The sequence below is a fragment of the Bombus fervidus genome, chromosome 1, assembly GCF_041682495.2.
Source record: "Bombus fervidus isolate BK054 chromosome 1, iyBomFerv1, whole genome shotgun sequence".
Taxonomy (NCBI): Eukaryota; Metazoa; Arthropoda; class Insecta; order Hymenoptera; family Apidae; genus Bombus; species Bombus fervidus.
The window spans coordinates 22,536,269-22,554,564 of NC_091517.1; the positions used below are offsets into that span (position 1 = coordinate 22,536,269).

At 37.0% G+C, this 18,296-nt stretch overlaps 1 protein-coding gene across 7 annotated transcripts in view; it reads right to left on the reverse strand.

The window, feature by feature from the left end:
- Nucleotides 1–18,296, reverse strand: part of Unc-13 (unc-13) — a 375,091-nt gene that overhangs the window by 346,498 nt on the left and 10,297 nt on the right. For all 7 annotated transcript variants that reach the window (XM_072009894.1, XM_072009885.1, XM_072009890.1 and 4 more), the window contains exon 2: nucleotides 2,433–2,462. In XM_072009894.1, the coding sequence (XP_071865995.1) occupies nucleotides 2,433–2,462 (30 nt within the window). The remainder of the gene's footprint in view (nucleotides 1–2,432; nucleotides 2,463–18,296) is intronic.

Here is an 18,296-nt window from a genome sequence, read left to right on the forward strand (position 1 = left end):
CAGGAAACCACATAGCGTCGCGTACCGCTTGACTCAAAAATGTCCACCTAACACCAGGAACCGCATAGTGCCAGGACTTACTTATACAGGCAGATTATCAAAACATCTTGGTTTCACAGATAACTTCCGTACAGCCCGTTTATCGTCTATGGCAGCGACCACGAGTCTTAGGATCAATTTGGACCCAAAGCCTTACTCAGGTATGTGACTATTCGAATTCAGAATGATTGTCGCTTTAAAGATCCTCGGAGCTGGTACAAGCAAATTGTGCGACGAAGTTATTTATGGAATCGAAATTTTTGGCGCCAGGTGAGCTCTCAGGTCAAATGAACTCTATAATCAAACGAATTCTACCAAGAACTTGTAAGAATCATCAAATAGATTGCAAAAACTAGCAGCCTCAAAAAGCTACGTGGTTCCAAAAAGTATAAAAACCTTGGTTAAACGAGCTCTATGGTCAAAAATGGACCTTTCGTGTGACTGAACCCTGGAATTAAGTGGTTCTTCGGATTAAGAGAACTCTTGCGGCAATAGGACTGCGGAATTAGGTAGTCCCGTGGGATAGAGAAACCTTGGCTCCCAGTTACTCGTGGAATGTCAAGTGAATTCTGATAGTAAAGGTTCAGTTATGTACATCTGTGGTTCTGAAATCTTGGTAACTTTGTTATTGCCATATTGTTTAAGCTAAATTATGTTAGAGACTCGGCAAATAATATATCATGAAAATATGAGTGAGTTTATGTAGCAGAATCGTTGTTATGTCTCGTCAGAAGTGTGTGAAACAAAAGAAACTGACAATCGACGCAGTACCTGTCTAACGATAGGAATTGGTCACACAAATGCTCACACGAATAATTTTCTTCGTATGATTTTATGAACAACAAATCAAGAGCTTTTCACACTGAAACGTTAACTCTGGTAACCCTGATCCGTGCAGGCCTCTCTGGCACAGTAATTTACCAATTAATAATACTAGAAAATTAACAATTAGTAAGTTGAAACTTTGATAATTTTATAACTTTAAGCGATTTGCAATTTAGCTGTAAAATTTACTTTTAGAATTTTATACGTTTTATTATCAAGCTTGTTACTGTTGTGCAAGACAATTCATCGTGACTTGTACAATTTTTCCAATAGTATTAATCCAATTTTGCAAGAGAACTCCGCAATTAAAATTATCCATAAACGTTGCGTTTCTATACACAACATTATCTACATGAAAAACAATGATTCTACTAGTCTCAGGCTATATGTGGTAACACACGTAACCTAACGTAAAAAGACGCGCAATATGAATGCGAAGTTACTCAAAGTCTCGAGGCTTTTGCCTATAACTAACGAGAGAATGCTATGAAACACGAGAGCCGGTAAACTGGCTAGACGAAACAGGAAATTACTACGATCTGAAAAGTTTAAACGCGTTAACAGCATATATGTGCAAAGATCGCTGTTGTTCCTAGAAATTGTCTCGCTTTAAATAACGCCGCGATACGACAAAAATCACGATCATTCATGACTAGCAATAAGATCGTCGCCTTAAAATAAAGAATAAATTCTACGCCCGATATAAACCGTTTCACTGTGATACCGCGTGACATTCGTGACATTCTAAAACAGTAAATGGAACGATTTAGGGCGATGAATAACAAATTTTTGCATATTTCCAACGTTGTTCTCGAGTATTTTCACCAACACCAAGAAATCCTTTATGATACACATCTCCATCGTTAACGATTCTAATAATTCGTTCCAAACGTTTCCCTGCAACATTAGGTTTGTCGCAAACCAAATCGTTTTTGCGAACAAACGATACTAATGAGCGAATGCAGCTATCGAAGAAAGATCAAGGACACGTTCCTTCGCGAAATACGTAGAGAGCGATTTAAGTTTTCGATCTAAGTAGAACTAAGTCGGTCGGTAGTTACGAGGCATCTGATCGTTTGATGTAACTGGAGTCTTCTCATGGATTGGAGCATAGCTTATTTGAATGTTCGAAAACAAACTGAGGCAAACATCGGTAAAAATAAAAAAGGGGAAGATTTTGAGAAACTGGCAATCGCGTAACGTCGCGTTGTCGCGAAGGATCTGCACGTCGATACCGCGGAAAAATTATTTCGGCATGAACAGAACATCGCGATATTCCGGTTGAGGAATCGCATAACCTTTAGCTTGGAAGCGTTCCAATCGGAGTGCAACAAATTTTGCCCGAACCTTAAAACTGGAGCGTGAGTAAAGACTTCATTTCGCGGATAGTATCGCTTCTATCTCAATTTTCGAAACAATCGTCCCACGGTGAACGTTGATCGCTTGCAATTTGCATGTGTAGGTACCTATTTGCGCCACGCTCGTGCAAGTCTTTAAGGCTCATTTTAGAACAACTTCAAGTTTGGATCCCAATTAGACTCTTCTTCCCGTTTTCACAGGATACAAACCTTCCTCGCAGACGAACCGCGCCTTCTTCACTGCAACAGAAAAGAAGAAAATAGGTCATAAATCAAAGGTACCGATTGATTCCGAATGATTGTTTACGCGATACCGGTAAAAGATAATATTAACAGTTCTCGTGGGTCACTTAATTTCGCTAAATCAACGTATCAACTGTGTGAGCGTGCGAGCATGTGCATAAATGGAATTAAAGCACGCTGGTTCGATTAAAAGCATACGTAAATATGCACGCAGTTGGACGTTCGGAATAATTAAAACGAAAGTAGGTTATTCCACTTATTTGTCTTAACGCAAGCGAGTCAATGGTTAATTCCATTCTACCCTAAGGCCAAGATCGTTCGACGAAGATAGGAAACGACACTCCTTGAAAAGAGTATATATATGTTTCTACGAGGACTTTTGTGTCATTTTATGATCATTTCGAATTCATTGCCTATCAATTAGTTTCATTTTTTTATTCATGCTCAATTAATGATTTTATTATCGCTCGAAGCACGAAAACCTTTGTGATACATTAAATAACAGCTTTCATAAGTTAGCTTAGAAAAGGACATTGTTGTTGCTCTACATTATCGTAAAATACTGATCATACAAACAATTTTATTATAACTAAACTTATAGTAGAAGAACATGCCGTAGAATCAACGTAATAACTCGAGAAGTATCTAATCTTCTTTTACACGCAGAATTATCAGTAATTAGAAGAGTGATTCTCATCGGATTCGAAGCAGATATTTATCTTCTTACCATAACGTCAAATCGAATTGCATACTGCTTTTTTCGAATTACAGAATATGTCCACTCCAACAAATTCGTGCATATTATACAAAAAAGAACAGAGTACAGCTGGTCATCGGTCGATACGTCGAACCGCTAGGATTTCATCAAATTATACTTTTGTCGTGACAAATTAATATAATATGAATTTATGTTCGACGACTATTTAATTTGTAGGACAAACGATACTAAATGTACGAAATCTGCAGAACTCTATTCTTCGAATTAATCCTGGATTTATACTCTCTAACTGAAACGCTGAAACATCATTGCATCTTTGGATCTTCGATTCCATGGAAACTCGTTGGGAAGCCCGGCTTGGTCACAAAAATAGGCAGCCACTTTTAAATGCATCCCGAAGACACATATACACGGAAATTGAAGCCGATGGCTGGTGAATTCGATTTCGACGTTCCACGATTTTCCATTGAGCATCCGCTATCTATGAATAAATCAATTCGCCGCAATTCACGTGTGACACTTCAACGACAATGAGCCTGCCTTGAAACGGCTTCCATATATGCATTTACCGAACGCGTAGACAGATAGGGCTGTGCACACTTGTACAATTGCACACACGCACGTCCAGACGTTATTAGATCCGACTATTCGAAAACGAGAAGAGAATTCAATTTCTTCCGGAGAAAAGCGTCGGTAATGATATTATAAAACCTGTATTTGACCGATTGATCTTACATCGAACGGTTGAAAGAAAAGCAGCGTTGTCCGACTAACTGGCTGCTGACGCCGTGTGAAAATGATCGAAAGATTCATAATGAAAATAATATGCGGCTTATAACAGGGTAATAGTGCGATTGTGAAAATATGAATATTGAAATATACAATGGTGAGTTTATTCGATCAATAAAATTCAATTGTATATGTAATTGTTATTATTATTGAGAGATGAGCAATGAAACGCATTTTGTATATCACATTACAGAAAAGAGAAAGAATATGAATATTAATATCTAGTTACGACAACATCAAAGATGACATTTGAAAACATTACACTAAATATTATCGTATTTAAACTGACTACATGTAATTGATTATACGAAAAATTCTATTCTCATCTTTGCAATGATATACGTAGACTTTACGTAGACACCTATGCGTTATGTGATATGTGTAAACTTTAAAAATACGTTTCTTACACATACCTTGAAACGCTCTAAGTATGGATAAAAGAGCTTGCAAATTTTTATAATATATTGAGTATTAATCAAGAATTATATTAAACCGATTGTATATTATTCAAAATACGATGAATCGTGTAATACATAACTAGATATGACAAGAACATTAAATTTAGACTCACAAAAACAGCTATCGTTCCAGATTATATAATCAATCTTGTCCAACAACCAATTCTAACAAATACAGTTTCACTAGATCGTAAAGATTTCCTCCAGATGTTTGAGTGCTTTGTGCTTCGACATCAAAGCTATCAAAATTACTTTTTTTTTACGTAGCAGCGCATTCTATTATAGCATTTAAATCGGCACTCAGAATACAGCGGAGACAATACCGTGAAAGACTTATTATCGTGCTTCTTGGAATCTCAAAAATAATTAATTCTCTACGTCATAACGAGCTTCAGAAAGGGAATTTCCTTGTTCGAGTAGATATTTGAGTACCGTTCGCTCGAATGCGATAATTGCTGCCGAGTTTCTGCTCCTCTGCTGTTTTTAGTATGCATAGAATTGGCTGCCGGTGTGTGATATACTTTTTTTTATTTCACGTTACTTTTTTCCATGATATATATATATCGCTGTTAATTATAAATCTGGTATTTGATGATTAATGGATCTTAATTTCGAATATCGTTATATTATGGCAACACATATACTTTTCCTTTAAATTGAAAATTAATTATACATATATTTTCCCAGAATTACGCAGTCGATAATATAATGGCCAATTAGTATTTATAATTCATTTAGGACACTATCAATGTTGATTTACGACGAAAGTGATCTCTGATTGAACTCTAAAGAACACCTACACAAAAGCCTACGCTCTATACTAACATCGATGTTATCTAGACACATATATAGTTTCGTGTTCTTGTCACTAGCAACATTGTATGCATACCACATACAGTAGGCGTAAAACTTGGAATTCCTGGCTTCTCTTCCTACCTGTTGAAAATTAGCTACAAATAAGATAGAAAGCTAAAACGTAATAGTCGCCGAACGACACAGCCAACTCTTGCTTTAAGATTATCGAGATTATATTACGTGTACTATACTTGAAACAACTAACTTTGCAAACTGAATCTTTAACTACCATGCTTGCCGTTCAATCATGGTGACATCACTCCATCTTTCGAATCGATCCATAAAAATCTAATATTTTAAGTTATATTATTAGATATCGTGTTGCTGTATATGTGTTGGCCATCGAGATGATATTTCAAACAAATTCTACGGTACAAATAATGTGTTTTTGATGGAAATACGTGAGTTAGAGTTTTGACTGGAAACCCGTAAAGCTGAACACGAGAACACAGCGTTGCATTGATAGGAGGCTATTCCTACATTGTTGTTTCACCGTACAACATATTGAACAGTAGCAACACCGCGCCGCGCCACCCCGATTGGACTTAATCAGATTCAGAGAGACGTCTAGGTCAAACAATCCAGGTATTATTCACGCGTAGATTATAATATCGATTGGAATTACACCCAATTGTTATGGACTAAAAACACTGTATATGCGAAGTTTCTAACTCTTTCATTATCTATCGTCGATATAAATAGAGTTAAACTCAAAATTAAAAATCGGGAATCTTTTATTACAAATAAATAAAGCTACTTGAATTTATAGTCCACTAGAGTATCATAAATTATAAGCAATACCTTTTAAATTTCGTTTAGAAAAGGCAAATGATTTAATCCATGATACGAAGAGTCCAAAATTAACTTTTGGGAAGATTATTAAGCTAACATGGAATTCCTGACACGGATAAAGTACCAAATGGCCCATAAAATTATAAATAAACCTAGAATAAATATATAATTTATTGACCTTTTTAATATAATCCTCCTTGCACAATCCCTCTAGACATTTCATCAATGATCGTGGAAGCATTTGTAGTAATCGAACAATGCACTTTGTATACATAGCGTGTCTCTCTTTTATCTTCTAATCTTTATTTCGTGAATTATTATTTCTAAATTAAATCTTCTCGCTCCTTGCCCCCTGCCCCTATCAAATACAATAAAGCAGATGAATGAAAGATCGAGTGTTCGCAAACTTCTCCAATGTAAATAAGGATTCAAGTATATAGATAACGTCGCACCGACGCTAATCTTTTTTTAACGGTCCTAATGAAAAGGTCACGAAGTGACCCGTATACGTATCCTGACTCGCGCAAGCTTACGAGGCTAACGTGCCATGGGTTCGTGCTCCTTTCCGTAAGTGTGCGTGCTCATCGGCGTACAGAGGCAAGATTTTAACGAACCAACGGAGATTTAAAGCAATGACCTGTACTAATAAATGCCAGACAATGAGCTGGAACCTATACGAACGAATAACTGGCCTAAGGTTAACTGCAAGACACAAGAATGGCTTCACCAAAGTTGCCGTAGTACACACGCAAGCGTCGTTAGGAGCGTACACAGCCACGCGACGTGTAATCCGAACTGTCCGTAGGACGATAATCAGCCGCATTTATTCTGTCATGCGAAAAAGTGTTCTTGTTAACGCTTCGCGAGCAGGGAATGGATTCTTCTACCATTCCAGGGGTGAAAAAGCTGGCTACCCAGAAACATCGATTGCGCGGTTGTTTCGGTGTGTATATATATGATATACTGGGTGTTTTTAAAAAACGACTCGTAGAGAAGAGGCTCAAGAAGGTGTTTAAATATTTGTAGACATTTTCTGTGAATGTATCGTATGCGTTATAGGAGATTGGATTGGCATAATTATATTGATAAAATTGGAATCACATCTGAAAATATATGTACATAAAAAAGATATTTAAATACAAGTATTATATTTTGCAGAGATTACAAAAGCACTGAGCAGCCAAGCATTTACAATGTTAATAAGTCTCGGTATTCAATGGGATCACGTTTAACGTTTATCATATGTTTTCAGTAAATGTTCACGCTTTTAAATGTCCAATAAATATCGTAAATATCGGACAAGTGAACAGAATACAGGACTTTCTATAGGACCTTTTGTTCTCAAAGAGTAAACGAGAAAGTTGGATTAGGCTTGCGTTAAAATTTTAAATATAGTAGAAAGTGTATTTGAAACTTAACGCAAGCAGACACAATTTAGATGTCTGTTACAGCTACTTGCGTAAATAGAATTTCTCAACTCACTTGCTCAGAGATAAACCTCGATTCCCCTACATATACACCCAAAATAGGAAAAACAGACGAGAATGATGAGACTCGTCATATTTCTATTTTGATATTTCTAGGACAGATTTGCAGATATTTTGTAACACAAAGTAATTATTATATCTCTATAAATAATCGTTTACTAAACTCTTTGATATCTCATTTACACCAGTTCCCACTTACTTTTAACGGCAACCTGCATATCGAGAAGATTGTAACTTTGAAAGATGGAAGCCGCTTGATAAGAAAATTGCTTCTGTAGCGACAGAACGATCGAAACAGCTGCAGTTGCGGTTTCACACGGTTCATTAATATAACGTCATACATACATTTTAGCAAAAAGATTTGAATCAGGGAAGAATCTCGGTACTAATTTTTCCACGTTAACACAATTGCCAGGAGAAGTTACATGTAATACTCTCTTTAGCTAACGTAATAGGTCAAATGGGACGCACGGAAGTGTTACGATTCCGGGAAATCATAATTTCCCAAGCGCATGAAAGCACGGAGTTGACGATGGAGGTTCCATTCGGCTCGTATCGATTCGTTTCTAGTACTAAATTTTTTAACGTTAAACATGTATGCAGAGGTCGTTTCAGGAAAGAACGCACGCACGTAAAGCGACGAAGGGAAAAAAAGGTTAGCATGTTCGCTTAAGTACAAATTAATTACGTTTTATAGTTTCGTAATTTGCCCTGTATCGTTGATATTCCGTTTTCTTCTCTCATTTTTTTTTTTTTTTTTTTTTATTGTTGTTGCAAAGTTTAGCGAAAAAAACATACGGTTTTTCAGCCTATCAATAATTCAACAGCTTACGGTTAACTGATACCAAACGTATGAGTGAAACGAAAACAATATCGATTTAAAAGTGGAAAATATAAACGAAATATCGTTGCGTTAGCTTTAACAGTGCATGAAAATTCATACATGTTGCGGAAATCTTGGTAAAGCAACACCGATGACCTCGCGGGAAAATAATAATTTAAAACAGTCGGTGCATGCTCGAGCTACTGTCACGACTACGCATTCAAAGTTCGTGACCAGCGGACACCGGCTACAACCAACAGGTGCATATCACTTAATTATCTTTTCTTTCCAAATTAATTACTTTGAACCACTTAAAAATACCGTCCTTCCCCGTACATGATGTCATTTGATATCTACACAGGTTGGCGTCTAGCCAGATGCAATTGAAATCCAATATGCAATACCAAAAGCACGAAAAAAAAGTCCCGTTAGTACTAAATCGAGTCTGAAATCACGAAATCGGACAGAATCGCTACGTAAATCAAACGATACTTAAATATTCATACGTAATTTCAGAATTATTTATAGAAGAAATGTAACTAGTGGGAACGTATTTAATACCCTGGCACTGTAATATCAAAGGAACGGTACGGAAGTGAAATAAAATGCAAATATTCTAGGAGAATTTTAATCAAAAATTTTTAATCAAAGTATTTCGTAGTGTTGCGAAGTTTGTCCGAGTTCAAATTCATATTACTATATTCTTCAGTTTTTTTGTTTCTAGAGTTTTAAGCTAGATACTGCAGTCTCTTCGCAGATATAAATAACAAATAATACAAAAAATTAATTGAAGCGGAAAACTGAAAGAGTAATGGAAATCGACGTACGAGCGACTATCGCAAATTTTTAACGTACACCTGTTACTTTTATCGTCAAATGTATCGTAATTGCCAGACAGAACTAATATATATATATGTCGATTATTTAGAGAAAATAATCGCAGCCACGAACGATCATGACATGCACAAAGAGCACTCTCTTTAATCGAGGACGCCAACTATTATTCTTGGACAAATTAGAAGTTACCGAGTTGGTTAATTGTGGGAGTTAATTTGCAAAGATTGATGGAGTTTTTGTTTACAAATCGTATCTTCATACATACTCTGTGTGAGTAAAGCAAAGTTTGTAAGTAGACTTGTTTGCTTATGCTAGATTGGATGACTTCCAGAGCATTGACCAGTCTGCCCAACAGGGAAAACAATAGCATAGTGAAACGGGAAAACCCATTCAGAATTGTGGACTTGGTTTAATTCATGATTAGTAAAATAGTGTCGACTATGAATAATCAATTTCATTAATAGAAACTCGAATGCGGTAAAGTCTAAAATAAACGAAGTACCTTAATAATAGCTTTATATGCCGAACTTACTATTCTATGAAATATAATTATTAAAGTCATTCTATGTTATACATCTTTCACCTAATTCGGTATTTTATTAAATTTGATTATAACAAATCGAACATTCGATTTAACCGTCATCACCGTCTCTTGCTATAAAGAAATATCGACACCTGATAGCATTGTTATGTCTTTCTTCTATCTACACAGCTTTCATAAATATTCGTTTGTTATTCAAAATAACAGAGATATTTGAAATAAAAAAACATCGATGGAACACCCCGTATGTTTATACCCACGATACTTGACAGATTGAGTATTTAAAATATATATTCCAGCGAACTAACAAAAGAGATATCACAATGGTTCACATTCCTTTCTTTCATTCTTCCTCTTTCTTTTTTTTTTTTTTTTTTTTTAAGATGCTCGCCACTTTGATGTAAAATTCTGTATAAAAACTATAGCCGACCCGTCAAAGAAGCTTAGCCACCGTCTAGTTTCCAGAAAGCTGGTACGAGAGTAACGTAGACAAAGCGAAAGTGTTGCCGAAACGTCATAAACTAAAATGCACGACGGTTCTAGGTTGGCACGAAGGAGGTAAGAGAAGGATAGCGGCGGAGAGAGAGTAAATGATGCTCGAGAAGCGACAAAATTCTATGGAAAATGTGCGCGAAGCTATATACTATCGCTTCGCGTACGAAGTTGCGCGTGATGTCTTTTACCTTCGAACAACTCGAGACAATAGGCTTCTACGTATGAATACCAGACGAGAAGTTCTTGTCGATGTTCTCGTCGACATTGTGCCGCACTCGCGTGTTCCATTGTATCCGTTCTTCAGCGAACACACGTGCGAAGGCTGCTGGTGTGTGCGCGCACCTGCACCAAGTTAATGGGATACTTTCAACCCCATACTTTTTCCCCGTGTCGCGCGTCTCAATACTGCGAAAACGCAACGCTCGTGAACGACGAAGACGCGCTGGGTCGACGATGAGAGGCCACGGTATAACCCGGCTGTTATTTATAACTCAGTTATATTAAAGATAATATTTACGTGACGTGTAAATCCGATACGTTATCGCGGCTTATCACAGGATCGTGAAAGATTCACGGATGGGATGATGTCTCTGCCTCGAAAGTAACCCCGTCACGCTATATCAGCTCGGTTGAAAATGTTGAACCGTGTTCGTCGAGGATCTGCATCATGGCGGGAATAAACCCCGGGAATAAGGATTCAACCTGGCGAAAGATGAGAAGACGGTGTTGTGTCTGGTATGCGGTCTTTATTCTCGCGAACAAATTTTGAATTCATACGCTGAAATCGTTTCGATCCATAAAAGATGCTACGTGATTATATACCTGTACGAGGAGAACATATCAACCATTGAGCAGAACATTGTGACGAATAAGAGTTAATATATCTTGGCATACTTTTTGTTGATATTTTGTGCGTTGGATTAAGATTCGCCTATCGGCTAATGAGAATAAGATGATGCATGGTTGGGAGAAAAAGTATCTGATAGGGGAGACAGGTACTTTTTGCTCCATCCCAGCGAATTATCGTCGAGGGAGAGACAAACACGATACGGTATTTTATCGATTTCATCGCGTAATTGTACAATAAACACGTTTTCCTCGTATCTTTCGCTCCCAGGATACTACTCATACATACAACGTAAAATGAAATTTACTAATAAAATCGATTCTCGAGAAAGCTGTGAAGAATAACACTCGTCGTTTTCACATATAAAAATCCTAACGTATATACGCTTGTAGACTTAAAATATAGAAATATAATTCAAGAGAGATAAATAAAACCAAGTAAGGAAAAATATAAATCTTTTTGAAACTCGTCGTCTTCCCGACTCTTAAGAAGGATACGTGTGCTCGTTCGAAATGGTCGGGTAGTTTTCAAAAACCTGTACGCAGAGGTGAACGGCTTTCCTCTTGCAAAGGAATTCTTCTTCGAATGCCTGCTGAACTGTCGTCTTTTCTCTCTCTCTCTCTCTCTCTCTCTCTCTCTTTGGCCGACAATAAAAGACTCACGGAACGTCTCTGCAGAAACATTCCATACTTTTGCTATCTGGTTTCTATTTCAATAGAAATGTTATTCGCGCGTTCTCTCCGATAAGTAAAGCCGGCCGACGGTATGGAATAAACGTGGAAACGTCTGGCATTTTGAAACGAGGCTACGGGCTACGGCTACCATGTTCATTACAAAGAGCTGGATGCAAGGAAGAAAAAGGGATTCACGAATGGAAAGAGAACGACGAAAGGGAGGAAGAATCATCTGGCAAAGACTCCTTATTAGATATCTGCAATACGTAAGTCCGTAAGCGTACGAGCGCTTTGTCGTTGTTTCCTTATGAAACGACGTCTTTCTGCAGTTGCATGACACCGAGGATTACGATAGAGTCGCATGTGCCAGGCGTACCAACAATTTCGCTGAATCGCTTCACAGTTGGCTATGCGCGTACACGATCCTCCTGTACCGGTACATGCATGAAAAACATATAAAACGATCCCAACTAAAAGGTTAATGAGGCGATATCGAAGCAAGATAAAGGCCGTGGTCTGATTAGATAAACCATTGATTTTCAACAGAACCAATTTAAACGAAAGCCGATAAATTCTAGAGACGTTAAAAATTACTATGAGCATATATATCACCCGGACCAATTACAAATGTAATTATTCAAAAAACTAAGGAAGCACATGTTTCTCCAAATATCTGAGAACAATTCGCCTTTACTTTTCAGTATTCGCCTTATTATTTATTTACTAATTAATATCATTTATTCGCATTTTTTAATCAGAATTAATTCGCCTTTATCGGTCGGAAAGATCTCGGAATATTCGTGTAAAGGAAGAAACGAGAAATTGTAACAGGCTTTAACGAAAAGAAAGCAGAGTGGTACTGACGAATAAGTTTGTTAAGCCTGACACGAGCTTTGCACAAACGTGATTGACCCTAAAATTTCCTTACGTCGTCAGACACGGGTGAAGCAGCGAAGATTCGTCGTAATTATAGAATCTCTAATGAGACATTAGAGACAAATCAAAGGAGTGTTCGTTCCACGTGGAACCAATTAATTACTTCACTTTCGAACTTATGTGCACCGCTAATAATCTTAGCATGATTTCTGTGGCGATTCGTCATCGATAAAGCTATCGACAAGCATTAATTAGCGTGCTTAATAAGTACAATCAATAATATAATTCGGTTATTACAACTCGAATAGATTAATCGTGAAATTAATCACCCATAAATGATCGTCTCGAATCGAACATCAAACCAAGCGCATTGCTGATACTATATGTTGAAAATGGTATCTAGATGATCTTCGACGTAACACTGTACGTGCTATACATATACAGACAATCGATAATTTCGATGCTTTATATGTTTTCTCTTTTCCTTCGTTTCACGTTTCGATAAGTCAAATATGAAAAATAAAATTCACCTTGTACAACAATTAAACTCCTTAGTTTCCATTTCGTAATATTTTTACGTAACGCAAGTCCGTTATAGAATACCCGTCTCCTTCGTGTGAAAACATGCAATCGCTGTCAATATACTCAAACGATATTTCTTACGTAACATTGTGATTTGCATAATGTGGTGCAAGCGTATAAATGACATGTATACAAAGCGCGTGTATCCCATAAGTCGTCAGGACTGATAAGAAAAGAGATAATAAAAGGAAACACGTGTCATCGTAAATTTTCAATGAAATTCACGTACAAAAAGGCTTTGTGAAAAAGAAAAAAAGAAATTCCATTCATTGTTTCGAAAACTGGAGGAACAATCAATTGCTATAAATCCGATTCAATGGCGTTCTAAATGTCCCAGACACGACGTATGAGAAAGATAAGATAACTGTATTTGCGATTACGGTTTTTCTACAAACACCCTTAAGTGAACATATGGCTTTATTGATGCGACATACATATTTTAAGAAACAATGGTAATTACGTATTTAGAAAGACGACGCGTTCTCGATTTCGATGATCGTTAAATATGTTAAAGAAATCAACACTTCGAACGTGCTTCTCCTATACACGCACGTATACGAATCTCCTAGCTTTTCAGAGATTCGCTAAAAACGGCACCATTACGATACACTCTGCTTACAATTGTGCGTTCGTCGCGGCATATGCGTCAGCATTGGTTGTCAGTCGCTTTAAGGCGAAATTTCCACCGTGCGTTCGACGCACGCGTCTACGTCAAAAGCTTAAACCCAAATCACACGTATGCGTCGTACGCATTCGTATCGTTACAATTTGCATACGATGGAGAAGGGCCCTTTTGTTTTCGCGCGACTCGAGTTTAATAAGTGACCGAATAAAATAACATCCAACCTGAACCTAATTCTTATCTTTTGTTTGTAGTTTACGTAAACGGAAATTGAAGGAGGCAGCAGATTTACCGGCTATGCTTGTGGCTGTGGCACGGATAGGCACGTGTGGACAATATTCACCGTATTGGTACCGACAGCTTTCGCGAATATCTCGAAAAGTAGGAGAGTCTGGTGGTAACATGTGCAGGAAAAAGTTGTTCGAATCCGTCGAGTTCCACGACGTATTTAAAGATCCTCCAAGTCGAAAATACGTCGACTTTCCAAATAATTATGGGAACGATAAATCCTCGTGAAATAAACCTAAGGACCTCAGAAAGTATGTTAATTGTCTATTAGAGTTAAACATAAAATAAGACAAGAAACGAATCAACAGAATGTACGATGTACCAAATGAAACATCGAAAGAATTACTTATGTAATGTGCTTTCTGGCGAACTTTATGTTTAGAACAACAATACCAAATAATATGCCCCGTCCAAAGTGAATCGAACGAATTCCCAAGATCGTGGATATGATGTCTTATTCCCTTTTACCCTAAGGATTCCTAAAGCCCCTTGAAAACCAATAAAACTCGCCGGTTTCATTCCTCGATAAAATCAGACAGTTTGATATCCTCGAATGGGATTCTAATTTATTCAGGATTCAGCGTCTAATAGTTACGGACGGCTTCTGTACTTTGTAGATCTAAAACTGCTTTATAAACATCAAGTTTTTATTAATACTGTATGATACTTTGCTAATACTAGAAAATCCAGATATTGTATTTATTATTCCATCGTTAAACTAATATTTCCTCTATAAAATGTAACATATATATGTATTACGTATATTTGATATACATATATACAGGGCGTTAAAGAAAAGAGTTCGTTACTTCCAAGACTTATAGCGGACGCCGAAAAGAGTAAAAAGTTCTAATCCCATGCTAAATAAAAGACATCTCTGGCCGTTTAAACCGTTTAAACAACGTCTTCGTTCTTTGGCAATGCAACGTTGGACCGCTTGCTATTTCTAAACTATATCACGCAACCTTTAAACTCTAAACAGTCGTATCATCGATAACTCATAGCTCGGCGACTTCGAATCGCCAGTTATCGACTTTCCAAACATTCACTCAAGCACCCTACCGTGGCAGGGTTCTTATTGAACCCTCGGACCAGCTATAAATTATGGTGAGGCTAAATAGCGGCGAACTATCTGCCATTACATGCATGTATATCGTCCCAAAGAGCGTTGCCACTAATACTCATGTACACACAGCGATATGTATAATTTAACCTATTTTTATTTTTATTTTAAATTACATATATCTTGAAACACTCGTGTGATACAAAATTACAAAATGGAAAATCAATGGATCAGAACTGTTCAGTCTTTTTTCTTCGCTAAGTAGCTACGCGAACAGTATAAAACCTGGTATCTTTGCGCTCCTTCTTCGTTCATTTCGAAAGAGAGGTAAATCAAGACCGACTTTTATCCGTCTTCATCCTACCGTAAAATCTGATATCTCGTATGCGAAACTTACGATTTTATGCGAACTGACGAGGAACCGCGTTCGAACCTGTAATCGATAAATATTCTCTTGTTGAGTTCGACTATCGATAATGCGCCTAGCATAGAGAAAATATAAACGCTTTTTATTGCAATAATAAATTGCCCGTGAAGGAGAAGTTTTCAGTGGTTTTTCACGCTTTCGTTAATATCGGCCACTAGCCTCGTAAACTAAACCAAATCGATATCACGAACTCGACTGTGCATCGCGTGAAAGACAGCACCCTGCAATATTAAAAATTCATCGTGTTTAAAACAACACGCGATTCGAACAAACACGATTTCTCAAAGTGAAAACCATTCGATCAAGAAGTCACGACGCAATTTTAATTCTCTTACAGAGTGCTTAATTTTTAACTAAATTCATCAAGAATGATCGAGTAATGCTCCCATTTAATTTACATCAACGAGACGTTCCCTTCCTCTTTCTTTATTCAAATATCAACTACGAACAGCGACGAAAGAGGATTACTAAGTAGGTTGAACTTAGACTTTACAGAAATCATTTCATGCACTTTAATGCACTTTTCCCAAGAAGAATAAAAATTTCATCTTAAAGGTAAATAAATATTCTGAAGATCCCAAGTGTCTAGCGGATATCGTGCTAATAACCTGTGGTTTATTACTGTACGACAATTATGCAACTGCTTGAGCAAGCAGATCACCCGTTAATAAGTAGTTGTAGAAAAATACGAGTTAGCTCTTTCTACCTTTACTGGTTAATCAATCTTCTTCTTTTCTAATAAAATTATGCAATTGGAGATTATAAGAAGAATTGAAATTAAATGTTATGAAAGTAAAGAAAGTAAAAACGTAGCAATGCAAATGTAATTATAGAAAATTCTATTCATAGCTCCATATTCAGATTATCGATAATAGGATCGCTATAGAATAATTAATTCAGTGTGAAATGTAAATACGTCAAAATTTGTCAGTTATTAATACTGAAACAGTCACTGAATATTTCATATCACGATATGTTCTAAAGCCGCCTTAAACATTCTAAGATTTCCGCAACTATGAATGGTTAACAAGTATAATCTCTAGTTTCCTATAACAACGAATTACGATTAATTATTAACAAATTTGCAATCATAATTAAAGACACCGAGAAAATTGTTTAATTTATTAAAATTCAACGAACTTAAACATAGCGAAATCGATCGTTTCTTTCGTAAAGCTTTCAACCTGGTTAACCAATGATCCATACAGCCTCCTACGACGATAAAGAGAAGGTGGATGGTATTTTAAGGAGAACGATTTCATAATTAAATACCTTTCATCTTATAAAAACAAGCGTTCAATTTCGCGCGTAGTATTACACGTACGATCGAAAAAATTTTCCCGGTCGGGTGAAAATCTCGGTCAAAGCCTTGTCCTCGATCGACGATAATGGGATTAAAGCGCGTGGTAAGAAAGAACGCGGAGTAAAATTGAAAAAGAAAAAGCAAAACGAAAGAAGGAAGGGTGAACAGCGGTTCCCTTTGAATCCGGCCAATTGGCCATCCGCCTAAATAATTTATATCGTACAGTACATTTACGTGGAAGAGGCCGGTAATGAGCGACCCGGTCGGCTCTGCACTTAACGGAGTTTCGCTCTCCTGTCCGATAATTCGTTCGATAATATTGTTTTCGCGCGTAATTAACTCCCTGACTAGCACGTGAACCGGCCTGCGCACCGTCTTCTCTCCTGAAATTCTCGGTTGCTCCAGCTGTTCCATAAAACCAATAACCATCACAACATAGTTAGTCGCGTATAACACGACCGCACGAAAATCGTCCAACGTTACCGGCAGATCTCGTGTCGTCAGCAGAAAGGAAAAGAGATACACGCGAGGCAATGATGACGCGGGTACATGCTGTGAAATTAGAGGAATAAAGATGGTTGATTGGCACTGCTGATACGTATAACTATAAAGAAACCGCTATTACGTCTTTACGTCTCCTTTCCTGTTATATCGACATCTTTGAAAATCTTATATCCGAGGGAAATCGACGAATGATTTTAAGAAACTCGTCTCTCCTTTGATTTTATTGCAAGATAGAAAAGGTCTTAATAAAAATATCCAGCGCTAATTAGAAAAACGTCATAATTCATGTCAATTCAATGACGTTTTTACGACACGATTAATCTGGTTTTGAGCAATCTGCTGTTGTTGTCAAGTTAAATGAAACTTTCATTTAACTTATAGATTGTTAATAATAGTCTGCTCGAGATAATTAAAGGATCGGCATTATAAACGATTCAATGATCAAACAAATATCTATAAATTCTGTAGGTTTGATGGATTGACACGTCGTTCGTACGATATCGCGACAAGGATTGACTTTAAGAAAATAATTCAACAAAATCCAGAAACAGGGAACGTAGATGTAAAAGTTAAAGTAACGGGAGAAATCGCCAAATCAAATGAAAGTAGTCGAGATTCTCTAATTATTTCAAGCAGTACGTAGTATTTCAATTATTAAATGATTTCAACCTGCGTGCGTACAAGTAATTTTATTACTTATACCATACGATGCTAACTTATGCTACGTTATGACAGATAATATTTACGCATTTTTCGATAACATCATCGGAGCATACCGGGTACGCGCAAGTAATAATGGCTTACCGCTGAAATTTCCTTTCAACCTTCCTGATTTCTGCACGTCACGGAT